Raw genomic sequence first — 25,066 nt, forward strand, 5'->3', positions numbered from 1 at the left:
GGACATGACATAAAATTAATTAAATTGTTTCCCAATACAAACTCTGAACTCAAACGTTTCACCAGAATGGGGTGACTATTCAATTCGAACCTTCGTAGGTGTACTCGAATAAAAAATAAGTAATTATAAGTTTTCAAACTTCAAATACATCATTATAACATTAATTTGAATTAGTGATACCACTTATACCGACGGAGAACCCATTCGAGTTTAAGATTGCAATTCCCCCTTAAGGTCTGTTTCGCAATGACGATCAATAAGTCTCAGGGTCAGTCAGTGAAAACAGCAGGAATTGATCTTAGGGGGATTGTTTCCGCAGGGCCAGTTTTACGTGGCCTGCTCGAGAGTGTGCTCATCTAACAAGCTTAGGTAGGTTTCCTGCGCGAGTGAAGCCGCGGGCAAAAGCTAGTCTTCTATATAAAATTTTCATGGCACAATGTTAGTTACAACACTCCTTTGAAACTGCTGGACCGATTTATATGAAATTTTGTGTGCATATCGGGTAGGTCTGAGAATCGGCCAACATCTATTTTTATACCCTTTAGTTATAAGCGAGGGAGGGGGGGTGTTAAGGGGGTTAATAACATATAGGGCAAAACAATGTTTGTAGGGTCAGGTAGTATATACGGTCGAACTATATAATTATACGGTCGAATTGAGTAAACTCCTCCTTTTTTTAAGGCGGTTAATAAATTTCAACCTTAAGAATAATTTATTAAAATTAGAAATTTAGTGTTAGTCAGTAGTAAATTCTAAAAAAATAACACTGCCTACGTCCAGAGGCTTACCGCAACCATTCTTCTTTCGTGCTTATAGCGTTAGTAAGATATATCACTATCATCATTATTACAACGTATAAAATAAAGCGCTGTTTGCGTCTGTTATTATTTTGTCCACATTTTTCTACTCTACGCTACCAATTTTAATATGGTTCTCATTGTCGTTTAGACTATTTTACACACATTTTTGTATTCTATCCATTCAATATATTCTGTCTTTAATTTTTTTTTGTAAATTTAGTCAACACCATCATCAAATAAATTGTTTGACCTTGTATACTATAACATATGCTGAAATTTAAGAGATAAAAATATACCATGTAATCGTACATGTATGGTTCTTTAAAAATAAGTTTCTTTAACATACACAACCGGTCGATCGTTCCTGATGCAGGGAACTTAATGCCTAGCTAGATTCTAGGCAACAGCTGATGACGATACCTATATATTCATATATTTTTTAAATAAATGTAAATTGGTATACATACGTAAATACATATATTATCTCCAGAATTGGGGCGGGAATCGTCCTCACAACCCTTTAGCAGAAAGCAGGGTCACTAACAACTGTGCAAACAAGCGTGTTTATATTCTAGTAGTTACTTTGAATAGAATAATTAAGAATGAAATAGAAACCAAAATAATGTAAGATGATTAAGGAGGAGATTTCAGAATAGTGTTAATGAAGGAGTTACCAGGCAAAATGAAAAATGAAATTTGAAAATATGACAAACCACACAAACACTTAAGACAAGGGTTCACATTATTTCTTTTTTCTACGGTTAGTAAACCGTTAGTAAACCGTAGTAACCTGTTAGTAAACAGATTCATGTGGTGTTAGTCGCTTTGGATGCTAAAAGTAGATCAAATCACAACGAATATTATTTATATAATATAACATGAAAGTATTTAACAATTATCTAATTTGTAATTTTACAGACAAGAATTTATCTTTCAATGATTAGTCATATAGGTACGAGACCCGCTCTTATCTGCGATTTTCCTCCTGAGAAATATTTTTAGTTTTCATTTCCAATTTCACCCCCAAGGTTTCTAAAATGCTTCTTTATGCTAGCCAACTTTAATATTGTTTTAAAAATAACAGATCTCCCTAGAAACTGGTAAATTTAATGCTGTTTTATGTTTTTTATTATATTATTTTTTTTATTGAACGAAATGTTGAGACCTATTTCAGTATTAATCGATCACATCGATTGTGTAAATTTATTTATTTTTATTAATTATCTGTATTTTGAGCTCGATCTCCACCAAATCATTACTAAATTGATAAAATTCACTGCATTATTAGATTTTATAAAATTTATTTTTGAATTTAGATATATTTTCAACCTGAGAAACATAAATTGAAGTTGACGATTGTGCATCGGAAAGATTTGTCCGGTGGTCGGCGATGCAGGGTGCGGAGGCTGGGGCGGTGGGCGGAGAGCAGGCTGTCACGTGGAGCTCGGGGCGCCGGCGCGGCCGGGCCGCCCGGGCGCTTGGCCGGGCTCGCGGCCGCGGCATTCCCCTGTCGGCAGCCGGCCTCGTCGCTATGTGCGCCGTCGCGCGGTCAGCTATGCCCGTTGCGGCCGTTCGTCCACCGGCCCGAGCATCTCGGTCCTGTCGAGATCTTAGCGCCGCTGCCGGCGCCTCGTTGCGTTAACTTGCGAGCTGCATGCTGAGAGGAGCCGCGCGGGGGGCGGGGCGGCAGGTGGCTTCGCGCAGGTGCGGCCCGCGCACGGCCTGGGGCCGCAGTAGAAGCGCGAGGAGGCGCGGGCACGCCGAGGCGCGCGCCCGGCCGCCTGCTCGCGCTCATGGAGCCACCTTGGGAGCTCGAACTCGAGCTGAGGAGGCATATCGAAACTTGCGCTTGTACCTGCGACCACATGGGATACGGGAACTATATGGACTACCAGGTGGCGCCGGCGGCGTGCGTGTGTCGCGCGATCACCTCTCCGCACGCCCACGTATGTGTTGAATATTCGCGCCCTCATATCCGCATGTTGTCACAGCCCGCTAGGGGCTCTCTCCACGCTGGTCTGTTTGTAGTGTTCACATGTCACCCATTGTGTATATAGTTGTGTTGTTGTATCACGTCGCCACGATAGCGTTTCTGTAAGTGATATTAAAGTTCCTTCATATTTTTATATCTTTTTTTCCTGATTTTAAGTGGTTTATTTGTACTTCTGCATTTTCACAAGAAAGCTACATACTTACAATGAATTCAATACTTTTTTACTATACCATCATATACAACGCATTTTTTAGGCTTAACATATGAAGAATACAAAATTATTTGGTTTGATTTTTATTATCAATTGTACCATGATATATAACACATCATTGTCGATATTTTACCATATTCATAATCTAATAATTACACTAAAGATAATTTTTGTGTCATATTTAAAATAAAAAAGTCTTCATGAATGTAATTGTTTTCAGTCGCGTCTAAGATGTAATAATAATAATTTCTCAGTAGGTTAAGGACTCGGAAGAGTGAGTCATTTCAATTTACCTTTATTCATTATCTTGCTCAATATAATTACAACAAATTCATTTGTAGTTTTAAATCCATTTAAACGGAAAAGCGCATTAGCACGATCGAAATGAATTAAAGTCGGTCATAGTAATAATTGAAATATTGAACTAGATTTTAATAAAGGAAAAAGAACGATTTAAAATGTCTTTAAAGACCACTTGAATACTAAAAATGCTAAATTGAGTATCTGTTCGTTACATCACTTCGATTTAATAGCCAAGTACAGCAATTATATTTTATACAGATAAGATGACAGGTAAAAAATCTATTTTGAAGTGACGCATTAGATACATAAGAGGTACTGAGTAGGTACTGAGATTACTTTTTATGTACTTGACACTATTTAAAAAAAAAATTAACAATTAAAAATATGAAAATATTTTGTTTTTAGAACATTTTTAAGGTTGACTTACCAACCTCTTCTCCTTTCAACGTTATACTACACATAACAGAGAAACAAATCCGGTCAATGGACCCGCATTAACTTTTCACTTAATTTTATTTTCGTTATCCTTACGACTACTACATACATTCTTTATCTACTAATACGGGTAAAAAATACAATAAAGCTCTGTGACAGACAGCTGAACTGACGGACAGCGGAGCTTTTGTAATAGGATGCCGTTTGTACCCTTTGGGTCTGGACCCTAAAATAGATATTAGTAATTTTTTTGGGTATTACTTAATCATAGTCTTATTCATTTTGTAGATACGTTTTAGATATCATTTAGTGCCATTTCATTTAGTAGAACCAATTTTCGTATAATTTGTAAGAAAATAAAAGACAACAATACCAACCAACAATAAATTTAATCTAAGGAATTATTCTGGACGTTCATCGGTTTTCCAAACAACCTAGTTTCCTTTTACGTCCCTTCATTAACTTGGAGCAAACATCAGTGATTCGTTTTGAACATTAAGTAAATGTAGCATTAAAATATTACACAAATATCCGACGCTCTATTTTCTATCTGTGTAGTCGTGTACACCCTTGAAAGAGGAGTAAAACATTTTTTAATGTTGGACGATTAAGTAGTGGTACCGTTTTTCATTTATATTTATTAACTACTACGTATATTCGACATTTTCTTTCATTCGGTAATTGCCTGTTATTATTATTAACAAAGTATGATAACTTTTCGAAATGTCACTTTTATTCGATCTGCTTATCTTTGAAAATAAATCTTGTTTTCCTTTTAAAAATGAACACTATACACTGTGCAGACCTATGAGACCATCCATCCATAGTTTATAGAAAGAATTAAGATTTTTAGTAAAAAAAAAAAAGGGAATATGCTGGTTAAATTATATGGTAAATATATATTTTTTTTATTTCGGATTACTATCAAAATAAGCGTTATATTATTTTAAATTGATGTAAGAAAGATAAAGACAGTATAAAATAAAAGCACAAATTAAATTTACAGACGATATACGAAAACGAAAGCTCACTCGTGCATTACTGACAACAACAAGTGAAAGTTTTTACTTTAAAGGAATTTAATGATACTTCGAATTCTCTATATTCTTAAGTTTTTTCATTGTCGTGTGTTGATTTTATTAAATCTTGTTATCAAGAAAAGAAGACAACGTTTTGGTATGTTATTCAGTAAAAGGTAAATGCAATGTCTCTAAATGTGATAGTAACCAGTTTCGTCTGATTTGAGAATAAAAACGTGCAGCATTTATTATTCACGCGATACAGGGTTGGTGCTTTTTGCAAACCAAAATTCGTGGTGTCAAAATTTTGCACAATAACAACACTTATTATTATATATATATTATATATTTATCTTTTAAAAATTTATGTTGTACAATAGCATTATAACTATTTAATAAATAAATAAATAAACAAATAAAATATATTACTACTCGAATAGCCCGATATTCCTAGTTGTGTTTTACATACTCAAGGAATTAACATTGGCAAAGACTAAGATTGTCATTTACTTTAAAAAAAACATTTAATTAAAAAAAAATATTATAAAATAATAGTGACTTGGCGTAGTTTTTTTTTTGACTCAAATGTGATATGATATTATTTACATCTATCGTTCATTCATATGTCCAAAAAATCTAGTCTCTAAGTCTGAATAGAAAAAAATCCATAAAATCACAAGGCTTTGCTGTTATATATTTGTATATATTCCCCATATCTGCTTTTGCTATATTTAATACAAATATATATTAATTGCACCATTTTGCGTTTCTACAAAAATTCTTAAAATATTCGTACATTTTCAGTTACTGAATTAATTGGGCTTGGTTTAAAAACCATTGTATTACTAAAACTCATTTCAAAAGCTTAACTTTGCAAGCTTTCAGCCGTAATTTTATCTGCATATAATTAATTTTTTTTTGTGCTACGTAAAATAATTTTTCAGTTGGTTATGGCGAAAAATATTAGTAGATTTCATATTACTGTGTGGGTTTTTTCTCTTTTTTAAAATGAAACATTTCTTATTTGTTTGATGCGTAAAGCTATTGGTATTAATTCTACGCCGACATTTTCCTACATATTTCTACTTATTTATCTAGGTTTTTATTGGCCTTTATTATAATAATTCAAACCTCTGCTTGGTTATTTTAATCATTAAAAATGTTTACGACTATTTTGATAAAACGTAAATTACCAGTATTCATCTTATTGAAATGACTTGATTGGATCTTGTATGTCGTATACTTACGTTACTCTTTAGTCTTTGCTAGTTCTTGTCAGTCTTTATGAATTTTGAACCATGTACAACATGTATTCCACTCACAACAGAAAAGAGTGGTGGTAGATATATCTCACAGAAAATGCTTATGTTAAGCATATATCTTTCACTGGCTGTAAAAATTAATATTTAATGAGATTTAAGAGGCATATATTTAACCCAGGGCCGAATTTAGGGGAAAACCGCTCCAAGACTTCTACACGAGGAAAAAATCTAAATTTTGACGGGTCAGGAAGTTTTTCTTTTGTTTTCCAAATAAGTCTTCTTTCACATATTTATGTGTATTGTTTTTAAAAACAATTATATTGTCCTTGAATATGTATGGATTTGACTATATTTATATATGATTGTTTAAAGAATAATATTTGTTCGTATTTCCGATATTTAATCCGGCCCTTTTTTTAACACTGGGAATTTCATTTACGCACTAGCCCACCGTCCGAAGGCGACGGAAGTGTGGGGCTCCCGTCACCGTCACAGTTAGCAAATGTCACGGGCACCGTGAGCGCTCTATTACATCGATGGCGAGTGAGCCACTACGGTCTGGCTCTGGGGTCTCCAAGCGGTGCATTCATCTAGATTGTGACGCGCCGTATCCATCGGAGCACCACACTCATGGCAAGCAAGGGTAACTTCTCTCCTGGCGATTTTATGCAGGTACTTACCGAAGCAGCCATGTAACCGGAGCCGGTGAGTACCTGTGCTAGCTTGAAAGTCAGTACCAAGAAGAAGAAGATCACCAGCAGCAAAAGGCGGCACGGCCTTTTGATCCAGTGATTGAGGTTGGGACGTATAGCATCTACCGTCACAGAGCTCGCCGCTGGAGACCTCAGTTCCTCCATCCACTAATCGATAAGAACCCTCTCAGCTTATCTAATCCAGCCCTGACTTTAGTTATCATACTATGGTTGATAAAGCTTGCTCCCTGCATTGCCTAAATGAGTCCTAATGAGTCCTGAATTAGTGAGAATTTCAACAATCTGTAAAAGATTACAGAGTTTGAAAATCTGGCAAAAATGGTTAAGCCGATTTTATTTTGCTGAATTATAGCTGATTATTAGTAATTTTTAATTATGTCAGTAATAAATGGTTCCGTTTAAATTTCCTGTGGTGGCATAACTAGTACATATTAATATGGAGTATTATTATGTTATTTTTTACTTTAGTTATTATTGTGCTTCTGATTTTATTTTACTTTTCGTTAAAAATACCGATATGTATAATTTATTTTTTCTTTTTGCTCGTTTTAAAATAGTTCCAAAGGTCCAACACTAAATGTATAACACAATCTTAAATATATCTAAAATAATTATTCTAATGTATGCAATAGCGTGAATTTAATGAAGTATTTAATATTCGTAATTCATTCATTTTGGGTTTATACTACAATTTAGGACATTGGGTACTTTTTATCTGAAAATTTGGTACGATTCCCTCGGTAGAGGCGATAAAAGTCAAAATGTGTACTTATTTATAATTCTTTTTTTTCCGTTTGAAATGACATATTTAAAAACTGTTCTATACATATTTCGAAGTACAATATCATGATTCTAAGTGTAACATTCCGAGACAGGTTTTAAATTAGTTAGAATACAGAGAGACCTTTGTATGTAAGGTTAATATGAAGCTGGCGTAAGTAATTTATCTATAAGTTGAATTAAAGCGACGGCATTCGTAAACAAAGATGCGGGTACAGCTTATACACAAACACAATTAAAACGCCGAATTAAAGTTAAAATAAATCGCTACATTTCTGTAAATAATACATGAACTTTCACCCAACAAAATGCGTACTAATGATATTGTTACGTGTTAGGGTTCGAAGGATTTGGAGATAAAAACCTGCTAATTGTAAGTATGAATTGTGAAAGTTTAAAACAATTCAATCCTTTGAATTATCTAAATAGATTGTTACAGTATTAAGAATATAGCTACCCCGTCTCTTCCCGTGGGTGTCGTAAGAGGCGACTAAGGAATAACACAGGATGTCCAGCAGTGGACTATATTAGCCTGAAGTGATGAAATAGTATTGTTAAATTTTAACAAGAATGGTAACTAAATAATTTAATAATAAATTTAATAAATTTATAAACAGTTATCTCAAACCCCGATAAAAACTTTCCTGGATAACAGTTAAATGAATCGAGTTTCTTTTTTGCATTGAAATGAAAAAAGTTATTCAGATAAAGAGTTTTACTGATCCTTATATCAAATGTTTGTAAGGCATTGTTAGAAGATTCGACACGGTGTTGTGAAGCTTCGTATAATTTATATCGCTGTGAATTTGTTAGTTTTGGCGTGATTGTAAAGGGAACATCCCTTTCACGTTAATAATTACCACATTTTTAAAACTTTTTTTCAAATAGAAATAAAGATAGTTAATACTTACTGTTTTAGAGAACTTATAGGAACTTCTATTAATAAATATTTATTATTTTACAGAAGTGATTATGTATCCCTTATTGCACTTTGTAATAATTATTCTTAGCATTCGCTGTCAAATAATGCTAAATAATGTATTATTTCGTTATCTATATTTATTAATACTTGAAAAAAAAACTTTGCACTCCTTATTACGTAAATTGCGCGGTCAGAGTAGTATGAAATTTCGCACACTTATAGTTTACTAGCCGTCCTGGCGAACTTCGTACCGCCTTATTTTTTTCTTAAATATTGAAATTTCATATATCAAAATAAAATATAGCCTATCTTTCAAGTTGAATCAAAGTGCACACGGTGTGCAAATTTAATCAAATTTACACACCGTGTGCAGTTTGATTCGCGATTGAAAGTTTAGGAGTTCATCGTGGACAAACAATGTGTGTGATTTATTATATATTAAGATATAGAGGAGTGCGAAATGCTTATATTTTTTTTAATTATGCACAAAAAATAATATCACACATACTACTATATATTTGACACACAAGCATATATGCTATTTTGTGTTTGTATTATAGAAGTATAGTCTTTGACGACAGAACCTTAATAATGTTCAAACTTATAATTATGGTCGAATTTCGACCACTAGTTTCATTTAATTGGTGAAAACACTTTTTATTCACTACTATTATGTCAGTATTACAAGATAAATAATTAATCAGAAAGTTTTTAATTTAGAACTAAGCAAATATAGGCCAACATAGAATCTTTTTATATTGTATTTTAATTCTTGACTCGAGAATCAGAATATCACGATGTTTTCTTTGCAACTAAACAGTTGAGGAATTGTGTCAGCACAAATATAGATATTGCTTTCATTCTTATTTATACTAGATAGAAATTAGCAAGAACGCCAGCTTAAGAAAAATATTTCAATTAGTTCAAACAGAACGATTAATTTATCTCTGTAAATATTTGATGTCAGATGATGCTTTGTATTAAAAACTACGTTTAAAGTAAAGAATACGCGATTTCTATTGTATGAATAATTTTTATTTGCTATTTATATCACACAATAAAAGGAACAGGAATCTGAGTGTATTCGGTAGTTCGACCGTAATTGAAAACAAACAAAGTGATCAAATTTTCAGCCATTTGTTTGAATTGGCAAAATGATGTTGTTTAAACAAAATTTTGTTATTTGTCTTTTATGGTAAAACTTTTATATAATTATACAAACAGTCTCGGGTAAATTTCATAACAGTTTTGTTTATCTCTGCATTTATTTTAGCAGAATATTGAATAATATACATTATAAGTATATTGTTACCTGTACATTCGTCGCTATATATATGATTTATAACTTATGTTATCGTCAAAAACAATATAAATCAATCATTTTAGTATATTTAAAGTTAATAAACAAACAAACAAAGAAAAGCACGAAAGCTATGATAATATCCAAAGATATGAAGCAAAAGATCACGCAAAGTGGAGGAGCTTTAGTCGGAAGGCAGACCCTCGCAATAAAAGCCGGGAGTAATAATACAAAGCAGAAAAAGGGGATACAAAAACAATTCAATAATAATGTACTGCAGAAATGATATCTATGTTACAAGCATCTGGTTGTACCCGCTGTTAAGAGTTTAAAAACAGCTGGAACTTTTACTTAAAGATAAGAGTAGGAACATTCTGAGGATGATTCCTTATGGTATGGTCATTACTTATACATACAACCACTCTGATGTAGGTGTACGTATAGGTAAGTTTTGTATAAATATTTCTATCCGGCATGGATGTCAGTCCTTATGGATCTCCACACCGTGCCTCGGAGAATTTCGAACCTTCTCCTATATAGTGAAAGAGGCATATGCTCAGCAGTGGGATATTACAGGCTGAATCGTGATCATTATCATATATATTTACGAGATAAATATTTATCTAATAATTAATTTACCAAAGATATACGAATCAAAGTTAATATTCAACCAGCTAGCTGAGTGTCGCTGCTACTGTTACGACTGCTGCGCTTAAGCACTCGACTTATCGACAACTAGCTATGCCCGCGACTTCGTTCGCGTGGAATTTAACAAAAAAGTTATTGTTCAGGTATAAAATAAATAAATTTGTAAATTAAAAGTAGCCTAAGTTACTCCTTATTACATATTAAAAACAATTATTAACCTCACCAAAATGATCAAATTTATATTGTTTATATCCAAAAAGGGATTGATGATGATGTTTTTTAAATCTCATAGATTGCATTGCTTTAAAATTGGCTTGATACTACTTATATTCATTTAATTATGTTTATCGGCCTAAGTTGCTTATATTGCTTGGTTTTTATAGTGTGAAGCTAGCTTATAGCATGGTTATTAACATAATAACAACAACATTCAAATATGCGACGTTAGATTACACATTGTTACAGAATGCGTTGAAGAATAAAAAATTTCACTGCTTCCCCGTTCCCCGTAGGTGATAGCGTGATAATATGTAGCCTATATGTTGACCCGATTTCTTAATGATATTCGTGCCAAAATTGAAAGAAATCAGTACATTCATCATCGTTCATCAGTTTATCCCGGACATACATACAGACAAACAGAAAAACAGATAAACAGACAAAAATTCTAAAAACTATATTTTTGGCTTCGGTATCGATTGTAGATCACACCGCAAGAATTCTTTTAAAAAATATTCAATGTACGGTTTTGACTTTCCAACCATTTTATAATATGTATAATAGATAATAGATTATAAATAATAGATATAACGTGTAGGCGAATAAAGTTCACAGAAAAGTCGAACCGTTCGAATATTAAATGATTTACAAGTATTTTAATAAATTCTTTAATTACTAATAATTTGGTTTTCAGTAGTGTTTACAATACTAGTTATAAAATACATTATGCAATATTTTAATTTTATAATGAGAAACATGCTAATGTCAAGTTAAGATAAGTAGTATCAATGGCGGATGTACATAATTGTGTTTGCTCGCAAACGAAAAAAAAAAACCGACTTCAATTACATCGACGAGTAATACAACGTAGATCGACGAAAAAACAGTCAAGTAACTGCGCGTTATCAAAGATTATTCAAAAAGTAGTTATCAGATCTCGATAAAATTTATATGTGACCACATGACAAACATCAGCTTTCGATTAAATGAAAAATTATTAAAATCGGTACACCCAATAAAAAGTTATTGCGAATTTTCAAGAAGTTCCCTCGATTTCTCTGGGATCCCATCATCAGATCCTGGTTTCCTTATCATGGTACCAAACTAGGGATATCTCCTTTCCAACAAAAAAAGAATTATCAAAATCGGTATACCCAGTAAAAAGTTATTGTGGATTTTCGAGAGTTTCCCTCGATTTCTCTGGGATCCTATCATCAGATCCTGGTTTCCTTATCATCGTACCAAACTAGGGATATCCCCTTTCCAACAAAAAAAGAATTATCAAAATCGGTACATCCAGTAGAAAGTTATGCGGTATAATACAACGTAGGTCGACGAAAAAAGCGTCAAGTAAAAACGCATTATTAGATATAACTCGAAAAGCAGTTGTTAGATCTCAAATAAATTTAAATGGGACCAATTGGCACACAACACCTTTCGATTAAAAAAACATTTGTCGAAATCGGTCCACATGGTCAAAAGTTCTGATGTAACATACATAAAAAAAAATACAGTCGAATTGAGAACCTCCTCCTTTTTTGGAAGTCGGTTAAAAATTGAACGATAAATGATAAGTTGATAAATGATAAGTTGATATTGATAGGTTAAATGAAACCTTGTGTCGTATAACATTAATAATATATGTTAATGAATGTTACCCGACTAAATGTCTTATGTTGCAGTCAGAACTCTTAACCAGTCAAAAGTACTATTGACTAGCGAAATCAGTCAAAAGTACTTTTGACTGGACAAGTTGGTCAAAAGTGGTTTTGACTGAAAATTATTGGGTATTAGTACTTTTGACTGCAAATTCGCGGTTAAAAATACTTTTGACTGACGCTCTCCGTCAAAAGTAGTTTTAACTGCAAAAAAGCGTCAGTCAAAAGCACTATTAACTCGTTAGATGTGAATAAATTTAGTCAAATGATCCTGATAAACCATAATAAATTTATGCCCGCGATCTTCTTGCAACTGCATGTCAATCAGATCGACTTGGCAGCGGCTGTTCATTTCAGTGTGCAGGATCGGTTTTTAAACCTGACCCATCCTTTTCTTGCTTTTCTTCCTTTGGCATACTTCGCACATTGATAAATATATATTAATCATTTCTTTTGTAACATTAGCGTACTTTTTTGCCGTTTCATTCTTAAGTCTATCGCGACCACCATGCCCTATAGAAACACGAGCAGCATCAATAATGTCGTAGATTTCCTCAGCCGGCAAAAATATTTGACAGGTTCTGTGTTTGTAACTAATTTTTTTATACCACAAACTTCAATGTGTTAAAGCGTTGTAGTCTACTGTACTGTAATGGTGTTTCCTTTTCATTAAATTTCGCGTCTTCCACATCCATTGCAAACTTTTCAAATTTTTCTTTTGTTATCACATTGAATGACTATCTTTCATATTTTCCATCGCTAAAATTCTTTGCAAAAAGCCTTCTTTCTTTTCGTAGTCACTCATTTTTGTTCTAATATCAGCACGTTCTATAATCAAAACTAATAATGAGTAATATAAGTTATATATATATAACTTATATTACTCATTATTAGTTTTGATTATAGAACTTATATATATAACTTATATTACTCATTATTAGTTTTGATTATAGAACGTGCTGATATTAGAACAAATATATATATATATATATATATATATATATATATATATATATACACATATAAAAGTTTATATTACCGTTTTAACTTTTTAAGAGTTTTGACTGATACAACCAGTCAAAACCACTTTTGACGGAGTCATTTAGTCAAAAGTACTTTTAACCAGCTCCATTGGGCAAAAGTACTTTTAACTGTTATTTTAGTCAAAAGTATTATTGACTAAAGCAAACGGTCAAAAGTACTTCTGACTGATTTTGCTAGTCAATAGTGCTTTTGACTGGTTAAGAGTTTTGACTGCAACACTTATATTTTATATTAATCATTTAAATAAATAATAATTTTTTATGTATTTGTTTGTTGTTTCGCTACATGCTCATTGTTAAATTGGCCAATTCAGTTTTTTAAGTGCTTAACATTTAATAGCCTCCGTACGCACATCTACGCATCTAAAATGCACTAAGCACTTAAAAAGGTTTTAAAAAGCTCTCTTTTCATGTGTAAAACGTGTCTACTGTGTGAAACTTTTTAAGTGATGTGTACATAAATATAGATATACTTTTTAAGCCTTACATAAATCTTAGTAGAGGTTTAGATAGAAGAGAGGCATTTTCTCAGCTCTGGGTTATTAACAAAGTGGTACGGTATACCTATCCAATACATACCAAATAATGATCCTTATCAAGTATTAATGATTGGGGGACCTTTTTGGCGGGAGTGGCTATCTAATTTTAAAGATGACCTAGTTAAAAATTCGGTCACCTAAAAAAGCTTTACCTTTAAACTGTAACAGACGCGCCATGGTTGGCCGGATAAGATGAGTCGCAACTATTGTGATTATAGGTACCCCGGTAGGTATAACAGAGATAAATTACTACAGCACGTGAGATGAAAGGAAACTCTGTATTTATTAATATGGAATGAAATTCAATCTTTACTGAATTCTGCTTTGATGCTAATTTGTATTTTTTTTTATAAGTGTATAATAAAATAAAATAAATGCTTACTTTATTACGACAAAATTTACACTTCTAAGAATTGTGTAGGTAACTGATTCTACAATTAGACTTCATATTCTAATTATATTTGTCTTATAAAATTTGAAGTAATCATTATAAACAAGAAGATGTTTGCAGAAAACAATTAAAAGTTATTGTTTTAGAATAAAAAAGTATACTCTTTTTGAACTTAATCGAAAAGATTCAGTTTAAACGATTATTGATCAATTATTTTAAGCCACATATGTGTCGATAGAATGCGCTACTATTAATAAATCCTTACCAATTACGCACGGCATTCATTAAACATCGTCCGGTTCACGGGGTATCCAGGCCCGTGTCCTATAAAGGAGCGGTGCGGAAGGCTGGCTAGTTGTAAGGTAACAATGGGGGCGCGAATTTCACGCAACATTATGCCGGACGCTGGAGCAGGCCGAGTCGAACCCGGCTTGCAGCGAATCGATGCAGCTACACCCGCCCCGCTCGCTCGCCTGCTCCCTATGTTTTCACTACTTTACTCTTGGCTTGTTTCGCCCGCAAAATGCTTCGAACTTTCGTTCCTCGTGAATAAAACTTGTTTTAATTCTTCAAGGTGACATGTTTTCCGTTACTTTTGTAAAAGTATTAGTTGCGGATGGAACTATATTTCTTAACTTATAACATGTATATTGAATTTTATTTGTTCGGGTTAAACTGAAAATTGTATTTTATTGTATTAAAACAATCCTAAGATAAACTGGTTAGTTTTCTTGCACAATTAAGATCAACACATTTTCGAATAATGGAATTGATTCGATTTCATTTCATTCATCTATAAACGTTAATTAAGAATTAAAAAAAGAAAAGAATTAATAGTATTCGTTTTCATGAAAAAGGTTTTATATTATGTTAGATAATAATAAGTTTCGAAAAAGATACAGTCTATCAGAAAAAAATCTGACTACACTGACGACTGATTATTTATTTATCTTTTTACGTGCTAGGTATTTATATCAACAGTGCCAGAATGAAAATCGTAGATTCGCGGTTTCTACGGCGTAGATGCGCTTGCAAAACTAGACCAGATAGATATAGAGATCTGCAGCGTTCTCTTCTCATAGGTATGTCCTTGTCATTTAAAACTTTTCGTTTTAAATGACAAGGACATACCTATATTTAACTCGAAAACAATTGTTTATTTTTGGACCTATATTCTTTTTTCAACACTATAGGTAAGCTTCTCTATAATAAAACTATAATAAATCTACAAAACTTCGAGTTTCAGGAACTAGAAGTTTCATAAATGGAAAAAAAACCTTTGCAAGAAAGCCAGCACAAATATGCAAATGTAGTTAGGATTCACAATACATTTCATACGCAGTTTCATATGCAAAAGTGCATATGCTATATAATCCCGAATGTAAGCTATCTCCATTACAAGCTCAAAATCGAGTAAAGATATTCTCTTTATAAAATTTGTTTGTTTTACAACTATTGTGATACTGTATCTACTTATTTTTGGAAATTATATACAGTATTACAATCGCTATTATTAATAATTTTATAAAAACTATTGCTATTGTTACTATTAATTAACTTACTCGGAAACTTATATATACCTAAATATTATCATCTTTAATTATCATTTTTAATTTTATGCCTTATTTTCTTCTGAGTTTTTGCCACTGTTTGATCAAGTTCTCTTCTATTCTTACATTAACAGGATAACGTTGCATGCCATGTTTGCTTTAATATGGTCGTACATTTAGAAATGTAGTTTATAATAAAATTAATATTGTAATGTATCATAAATGTAACAACTGCTAGCAAACCTTAATAAATAAATAAATAAATAAATACCTTACTGTGATGTTATATCGAAAAAGGCCTATTGTATGTTACGAGATTAAGTGATCAATAAAAAGCTGTCTTACATAGCCAAGAAACCTATTTGTTGTAACATTACGTCAGGAACACAATCCGTTAAGTCCGAGCAAATTATTGTTACCAATTAGAACGGACGAAGAACCTTTTTGATCAAAGGAAAATGCCAGACCGAGGCTTCTTTCCGTTTATTAAAAATGTATATTTGTTACGACTATCGTTTAGCTCAATAGTTCCCAGCGATTTCGGGAAACATGAAATAAACTTAGCCAATAAAGTTAAATATACGGCTGAATTAAGTAAATGCTTAAGTTATAAACGTTGACGTGATTTTGATTTGCAAATTTTTTAAATAATATTCTAAAAAAAAACATTGTCATATTTGGACTGTTCTAGTTAATGAAAAATATTTAAAAAGATAAATAAAAGGTTAAATTTAGTGTTTAGATGTAATTTCGATCAAGGTTATAAGAAATTACTGTATTTTTATATTTAATGTAACAATAGACGGAATCAGTAATGTTTGCTTTCACAACTTTGTTCAATAGTGTAAGTTATTAAATTCAATAACGCTGTTGTTACGTAATAATCTGGACGTTTTGGCGGTAACCGATTTATTGAGTTTTCAACGAAATTTGCATTGTAATTGAATAATACGAGTAATAATTTTTTGTTTGCTAGTTCATCTGTGCACATAATTTGTGGTTGTTTGAATTGCATTTTAATCGTTTCATTTGTCTGCATGTGTCTGCATTATTTCATGATTATTATGATTAATAAATCATGATTATTAATAACTTACAAATTATGATTATTATAATAACAACAATCTTTAAAAAAATATTCCACAAAGCGTTATTCAGAATTATGACCTAGATTCAAGCTTATTTTCAGTAAAAAAAAACTTGTCTTTTATAAGGGAGTAATTTTTGTAATTTACAATGTTATATTTCAATAAAACGTTTTTTAAAAGGTGTATATGATAACTAGTTTAAGATAGAAGAAGTTTAAACAGTACAGCTTGTTTCATAGGAACGGAACAATAACTCAAAATGTCAAATAATCTGTAAAGAATATCTAGTACAAAATTGATATATAATATTTTTAAACTCTGTTTTCTATCGTCAATTAGATGAACTAGTTTTGTTAAAGTTTTCGTCTATTTGTTTGGTCACTAACTCACTAACAATACGAGTACTAGGTGATTCAACAAATTGTCCCAAGCGATTGCGAATATCAAAATCAATTCATACGTTTGGAAGTTCAGTGACAAGCAAATTTACAACTATCTATATATTATTTTTAAAGATTTAGTATACGTACCGCAATTACATGTATGCAATTGTATTACATGTGTATTATTTTTTATTTACTCTGTATTTTTTTTTTTCATGCGTATTGGTACCTTTCTTCTTACAACATTTTCTTGTAAAATTTAAAGGTTGTTACAAAAATTGCAATAACGTGGAAGTCTCTCAGTTTAATTCAATTCCTTTTCGTCACAAAAATTACGTTACACTAATTATTTATTTCACGATTTTTACCTTTCCTCTCGTCCTTGTCATATATGGTCACATTTAGAAGAGGGGGGCCTCTTCCCTAGTGTGACGCTACATATTTTGCAATTTTACACCTAAAAATTATTATTTATTAAATTAAAACATTGATTGACGACCGCTCTGGTGTAATGGTGCGGTTGCCGTGCCAACGGCGCCTAAACACCGAAGGTTGCGGGTTCCATTCCCAGTCGGTGTTGATATTTGTGTTTATACAAATATTTATTTCTGGTCTGGTTGTTAGTCCGTGTGTCTCCCCACCATGCCTCGGAGAGCTCGTTAAGCTGTCTGTTCCGGTTGTTATGATGTACACCTGATAGCGATCGTTACTCATAGTAGGGAATATATCCGCCAAACCGCATTGGAGTAGCATGGTGGATTAAGCTCTGATCCTTCTCCTACATGGGGAAAGAGGCCCAGCAGTTGGATATTACAGGCTGAAGCGAGCGAAATTAAGACATCAGTTTCGACATTATTTTTGTTTCCATTTAATTTATTTTTAATAAAATCAACTTCAATCCCTATTATACGTATGAAAAATAAAATTATTTTAATTCCAACACACACACACACACACACACACACAAGCACGTCTGTGTATGATATGTGATCGCACAAAATTTGGACCCCTCCCCACCCCTTGTCACATAATTCACACTTTGAGGACCCCTTTATGGTGTGACGTAAGTAATTTATGGATGAACTCTTCATTACTTATGCAATGCTCATTTTGTTATATCTATTAACAAAACACACGTTATTTATTGTTATGGACCTCTCCTATAAACGCATGAAAACACATTGTGTTTAGTAATTCTAGTCTAATTCTATTATCGCTATGAATCATACCTTACGGGTTGCCAGCCTGAAACCGTCATCAGTTTCTCTTCGTCTTTGTTGTTAACTTACTTTAGTATAGTACGTTAACAGTAACAGCAATTGTATTAACATCTTTCTAAACATCTAAAAAGGCTACGTTAAAATAATGACGAAACCTAAATAATAAAATATTTCGTTTTGTTTTTAAAAACATGAAAATTAAATACAAATAAATAAAATTGGAGTGTCTATTTGTAATATTAAAATAACCGTTTATTACTAAATCGATATCGATGTATATATGATACATATACCAAAATAACATTGTTTACAATTTTTGCCTGTCTGTCTGTCTGTTTGTTCCGGCTAATCTCTGAAACGGCTGGCCCGATTTTGGATTTTCACTGGCAGATAGCTAATGTAGTAAGGAGTAACTTAGGCTACTTTTTTAGAAATTTATTCATTTTAATCTCTGCAAACTGGACAATAACTTTTTTCTTAAATTCCACGCAGACGAAGTCGAGGGCACAGTTAGTCTTAAATAAAATCATTGTTAATATTAATGTGTGATACTTATATGTACTCGTAATATCTATTTATTAGCACAAATTTTTTATTTACAATGATCATTTTATAACATTTTTTTCAAAATAATAATGTACAACAAACAGACTTGACAAGAATAATCTTCTTCTTCTTCTTTAGGTTAATGGCTTTCAATAGTGCCAAATGAGCACAGATAATTTCGTCAATGTCACGTAGAAGACAAAAATAATGCTGGGCTGGACATCGAAACGGCTTGACATGCGCGATAGTATTTATTTTTCCATTTAAGACTTCAATCATTGATGTGTTAATTTCATAGACATAAAACATTTAAAAAAAATCGTCGAACTTTCTCCCGCGAACACTCCAATTGTGACATAAGCTCTCTGACGAGGTTTTTCCTTAGGACTATAGTATGGGGTTGAAAATGTTTATGAAGGGTCGGCAACGAGCTTCACTGTGATGTTCCTGGAGACGTCCACAGACTACGGTAATCGTTTACCGCAAGGCAAACAACGCACGTGTGCCAAAATGGTGCTTGGAATAAAAATATATATAAAAAATTGGTTGCCTGTAAAGTCGGTATACGGGCGAAAGTTTTACGTGACAACGACTTTTGAGTGGTAAAATAATTTTAATGTGAATATTCATTCGTATAGTAGGAAGAAGGATGAAATAATAGTAACAATTTAAAACATTTATTTATACAAAGAATTATATTTAAAACATTAATTTATACAAAGAATCTCGCACTGAATTTCATTCACTTTTTATGTCTGTCTCTCTCGCTCTTAGGCGGGCTAACCATGCCCGAGTGGAAGGGACGTGTGCCTCTCACTCGCTCTCATTGTGAGCGCATAACGTGAGCGGAGCGTAACGCAGTTTCTTGAAGTGTCACCCGGCAAACCAATTTATAAGACGTTGTCACGTCAAAATATATAAAGTAATTTAAAAATGTACTGTGTGGCTACGGTACTAAAGAATATAGCCACCCCCTCTCTTCCAGTGGGTGTCGTAAGAGGCGACTAAGGGATAACACAGTTCCGCTACCACCTTGGAACTTAAAAAGCCGACCGGTGGCGGGATAACCATCCACACATTATTTTGGTTTTGAAATACACAGGCCGGAGACGGGCAGCAGCGTCTTCAGTGCGACAAAGCCAGCCCTGCGGTCACCAACCCGCCTGCCCAGCGTGGTGACTATGGGCAAATCACATGAGTTCACGTTATTTTTGGCGTAAACTTGTGGAGGCCTATGTCCAGCTGTGGACTGTATAGGCTGTAATGATGACCCACCCCGGCTTCGCACGGGTGCAATGCTGATACTAAATATACTAAAGAATGTCTTTATTTATAGTGTGAAGATAGCTTATAGCATGGTTATTAACATAACAACAACATTCAAATATGCGTTGGATTACACGTTGTTACAGAATGCGTTGAAGAAATAAAGGTTCACTGCTCGTTCCCCGTAGGTGACAGCTTGATATTATGTAGCCTATATGTTGACCCGACTTCTTAATAATATTCGTGCCAAATTTCCGTAGTAAATCCATGTAGTACTTTTTGAGTTTATCCCCGACATACATACAGACAAACAAAAATTTTAAAAACTATATTTTTGGCTTCGGTATCGATTGTAGATCACCACACCCCAAATATTCTTTTAAAAAAAATATTTAATATACAGTTTTTGACTTTCCTACCATTTTATTATATGTATAGATATTTTATCAATATGTAATTCGTATTTAAATATAATTCCCAAAACACACGATTTAAAAATACCGAGCTAAGCTCGGTCACTCAGGTACTTTGTATTATCAGATATAATTGAACAGGACGTTACATACATTACATACCCAAATGATTTTTCTAAAACGAACATAACTAAAACTGATTTTGTATTTAAAATTGAAACGTTTTTAAAAGTATGCTACTGTTAAATATTTTTACAGCCTAAAAAAAACCTAAGTACAATATTTGTATAGTGGCCACTCCGTTAAAGTGAAATTCCGACGAACAAGGGTCGTTCGCGCTAGTTCTCTCTGTAAATGGGTCACAGGCTATTCAGGTCCCAGCCCCTACTCATATTATGTGTTCCCTTTGCATAATTGAATACGCGGTAAATTATTGTCATGTCTGTGTATGGATGCATTCTAGAATTTGTTGCCTTGTTCAGCATATAGACTATTTATTTCAAAAACTAAAAACATTTTCTTCAGTCATATAAAGATTAATTTTTTTTGGCAAAACATTCATTCGGGCACATTTCTGTAAGTTAAAAAAATCTGAATAAAAGTCGCATATATACGTATATACTTTTTAATATTTACATGTCGTGAGCTTGACAGACGATTTTAGTGTTCCGTACTTAAGTAGTAACGTTGCCATTTAATACATTACTAAGACTCTTCTATCTTACTTCTTCTACTGGATATTTCGCATCGTAAAAACTAGTCATAGAAAAAAATTAATAAAATAAAAAAGTTAAAAATTTAGTACGTATAAGAAAAGTATATTTTAAACGTTTGGCTTTCAACTCGATTTAGATAAAAGATGTATTATATTTTACGGTGGGATAAAATTTTTCACATGCGGGTTCGGCTCGCACTTGACCGTTTTTTTTTTACTTTTATGTTTATGGAAATGGTTTTTAGCAACTTAATGTACTTACTGTGACATCAAATCACCTAAGTCTATTTTTATTTAAGTACTAGATGTACCCTGCGCGGGTTGCTACGCTTTTTTTGGTCGTAACAACTCAGAAACCTTTATGGGCTCATGCACAACACTTTTCTGAAGATCATGACATAATCAAATGCATAGTTTACGATTCTATAAAGGACATACGGATAAACATATATAGATTGTATCGTATCGTAAATATGTAAGTCACTTTAGTCTATCGCAGTCCACAGCTGGACATAGGCCTCCCCAAGGCCACGCCAGACATTATGGCGCGAACTCATGTGTTTTGCCCACGCTGGGCTTTGTTGCGCCGAGACGTCTTCGGCCTATGTATTTTAAAGCCAGCAGCTGGATTATTATTGAAACATTTTGTATTGCTAAAAGAATGGTCGTCATTTTACGACAATTTCTGTTTTCTATAAAACTATTACATAGGTACGTAAAACTATTTCGATTTCAGGTGTTTAGAAAATAAAAATTGTTTTATCGGTATTTTTGATTAATTGAATTGTTAGTTTTTCTTGAGTGAGTATTTTGTATATTTGTAAGTGAAGTAGCTACGACCATTAACTAGAATTAAATTAATTGGTCTTTGGTCTCCCACGTTCTGATATGTATTTTTGTTTTATGTGGCCATTGCTTGTAGTTAATAAACAATATATGTACATTTGCTGAGGAATTAAAATAAGAATTTGGTTTTGATTATGTTTTCTTACTTCTTTTATCTAATTTATTTATTTATTTATTTATTTATTTTTTGTACAAAAATCCACATTTACATTTTATGTTTCTTAAACCAATACAAAGTATCCAAACACAAGCCAATTTCGGATTTTACATTATTTAAATTACACAGTAGGCAAAGTTGAGTTGAGGTAGTAAAACACAGTTACAATAAAAATGAGAAATATATAAAATGTAAAATATCCATTAAATAATCCAAATAAGTATATTTTATTATATACTAGTTTACAAGGACAAGTTTTTATTTTGCGTATAGTACCTACGTAGCGTGTTTTTGGTTTGTAGCCGCGTACTAGCACGCGGGTATTTTATCTACTCTTTTATTAACCGACTTCCAAAAAAGGAGGAGGTTCTCAATTCGACTGTATTTTTTTTTTTTTTTTTTTTTTTTTTTTATGTATGTTACATCAGAACTTTTGACCGGGTAGACCGATTTCGACAAATTTTGTTTTAATCGAAAGGTTTTGTGTGCCAATTGGTCCCATTTAAATTTATTTGAAATCAAACAACTACTTTTCGAGTTATTTCTAATAATGCGTTTTTACTTGACGCTTTTTTCGTCGACCTACGTTGTATTATACCACATAACTTTCTACTGGATGTACCGATTTTGATAATTCTTTTTTTGTTGGAAAGGGGATATCCTTAGTTTGGTACCATGATAAGGAAACCAGGATCTGATGATGGGATTCTAGACAAATCAAGCGAAACTCTCGAAAATCCGCAATAACTTTTTACTGGGTATACCGATTTTGATAATTTTTAATTTAATCGAAAGCTGATGTTTATCATGTGGTTACATATAAATTTTATCGAGATCTAATAACTACTTTTTGAGTAATCTTTGAAAACGCGTAGTTGCTTGACTATTTTTTCGTCGATCTACGTTGTATTACTTGTCGATGTAATTGAAGTCGGTTTTTTTTTTCGTTTGCGAGCAAACACAATTATGTATATTAAAAGATTGTACGAGAGACGCAATTTAATATTTTGTTTAAATTATTTTTGTTTAAAAGGATATGGTCGTTTTGTAATTTTAACATTAAAAAAACATATATTTTTATATTATAGCATTTTAAAAGTCAACACTTAAAAACATATTATACAGTACAGTAAATAATATTAATATTCAAAAATAAGACGCGGGTGAAAAACCGGACATCCGTCTAGTCGTCAATTTTTTGCTCATACTATTTTATCTGTTTCAGGCGGCTGTACCGGAGGGCATGACTTTTCCTGGTTCCCTCCCAGATGTGGCGGAAAGATGCGGTCCTTGGGCACAAGATTCGGCATCAGCGTCTGCGTCAGGAAGCTCTGACGAGAAGCCCTCACCGTCGCGGACACGTTGGCGCGTGGTTCTCATACTGCTGTTAATATTGTGCGCATTTAGCGGTGTACTAGCATTACCACTTGCCCTCGGCGGCGGCGGACGCGCTACTCACGAACAACGACTATCAACTGCTCAACACTTATTACGTGTTTCTCCTTTAGTTGATGGTCATAATGATTTGGCATGGAATGTTCGAAAATTCCTTCACAATAAAATTGGTGATTTTAATTTAAGCGGCGGTTTGGAAGGTTTGGAACCGTGGGCTCGTTCGCGCTGGTCGCATACAGATATTCCACGGTTAAGGCTCGGCCAGGTTGGCGCGCAATTTTGGTCAGCGTATGTTCCTTGTGGTGCCAGTGATAAAGATGCTGTGCAGTTAGCACTGGAACAGATGGATGTTATCAAAAGGATAGTCGAAATGAATGCTGAGCACCTTGCTTTAGTTACAGACGCAGAGGAGTTGTTGGATGCACATCGTGAAGGACGAATCGCCTCACTAATAGGAGTTGAAGGTGGCCATGCACTTGGGGATTCTTTAGCCGTACTTCGTGCATTTTACCATTTAGGAGCTCGGTATTTAACGGTGACTCATACATGTGATACGCGATGGGCGCGTTCCGCTGGCACCTCTGGTGGACTTACAGAGTTCGGACGCGCCGTGGTTCGTGAAATGAATCGTCTAGGAATGATCGTTGATCTTTCACACGCCGGTGACGAGACTGCTCGTGATGCTCTTGAAATATCGCAAGCTCCTGTAGTTTTTTCTCATTCTGGAGCTGCAGCAATTTGCAATTCAACTAGAAATGTCCCAGACGATCTTTTACGTATGATAGCGGAAAATGGGGGAGTGGTGATGATTAATTTTTATGCAAAACTTGTTACCTGTGGGGAACGTGCAACTATAAAAGATGTTGTCGCGCATATTAATCATGTACGGAGAGTAGCAGGAGTAGAACATGTGGGTATCGGTGCAGGATATGATGGCATTGATGCACCGCCAGAAGGATTGGAAGATGTATCACGTTATCCTCACCTATTAGCCGAGCTGCTACGGGACCCTGATTGGAGCGAAGAAGATGTGCGAAAGTTGGCGGGAATGAACGTGGTACGCGTGCTTCAGCACGTAGAGAGAGTGCGAGATCAATGGAAGCGCGCTGCGGTTCAGCCGGGAGAAGAAACACCAGGCGCACGTCTCAGCGAGTGCGTGTACACGCCTGCGTGACGCAGGCTGCGTGCCGCGCGCTACCGCGGCCCCTCTCGTACTGCTCAATATTGACACTTGTTGAACGTAGTTATACA

The 25,066-nt window shown here is 33.6% G+C and overlaps 2 protein-coding genes across 2 annotated transcripts in view; both read left to right on the forward strand.

Annotated features, from left to right (window-relative positions):
* Positions 1–246: 246 nt before the first annotated feature.
* LOC123659379 (dipeptidase 1-like) lies at positions 247–24,989 on the forward strand. Its single transcript, XM_045594594.1, has 4 exons — positions 247–268; positions 2,150–2,437; positions 2,535–2,746; positions 23,646–24,989. The coding sequence occupies exons 1-4, from the start codon at positions 247–249 to the stop codon at positions 24,987–24,989; spliced, it is 1,866 nt and encodes a 621-aa protein (XP_045450550.1).
* LOC123659832 overlaps positions 2,733–25,066 on the forward strand; it is a 32,845-nt gene continuing 10,511 nt past the window's right edge. The window contains exon 1 of the mRNA XM_045595001.1: positions 2,733–2,746. The gene's annotated coding sequence lies outside the window, so the exon portion shown is untranslated. The remainder of the gene's footprint in view (positions 2,747–25,066) is intronic.

Source organism: Melitaea cinxia, chromosome 14 (assembly GCF_905220565.1).
Source record: "Melitaea cinxia chromosome 14, ilMelCinx1.1, whole genome shotgun sequence".
In the NCBI taxonomy this organism is placed as follows: Eukaryota; Metazoa; Arthropoda; class Insecta; order Lepidoptera; family Nymphalidae; genus Melitaea; species Melitaea cinxia.

Excerpts from the sequence above, each read along its gene's own strand:
- LOC123659379 (XM_045594594.1), top strand. The coding sequence starts at position 247 with ATGACGATCAATAAGTCTCAGG. Across the intron at positions 269-2,149 it reads GACGATCAATAAGTCTCAGG|TTGACGATTGTGCATCGGAA; the intron begins GTCAGTCAGTGA and ends CATAAATTGAAG. Across the intron at positions 2,438-2,534 it reads CGCTGCCGGCGCCTCGTTGC|TAGAAGCGCGAGGAGGCGCG; the intron begins GTTAACTTGCGA and ends CTGGGGCCGCAG.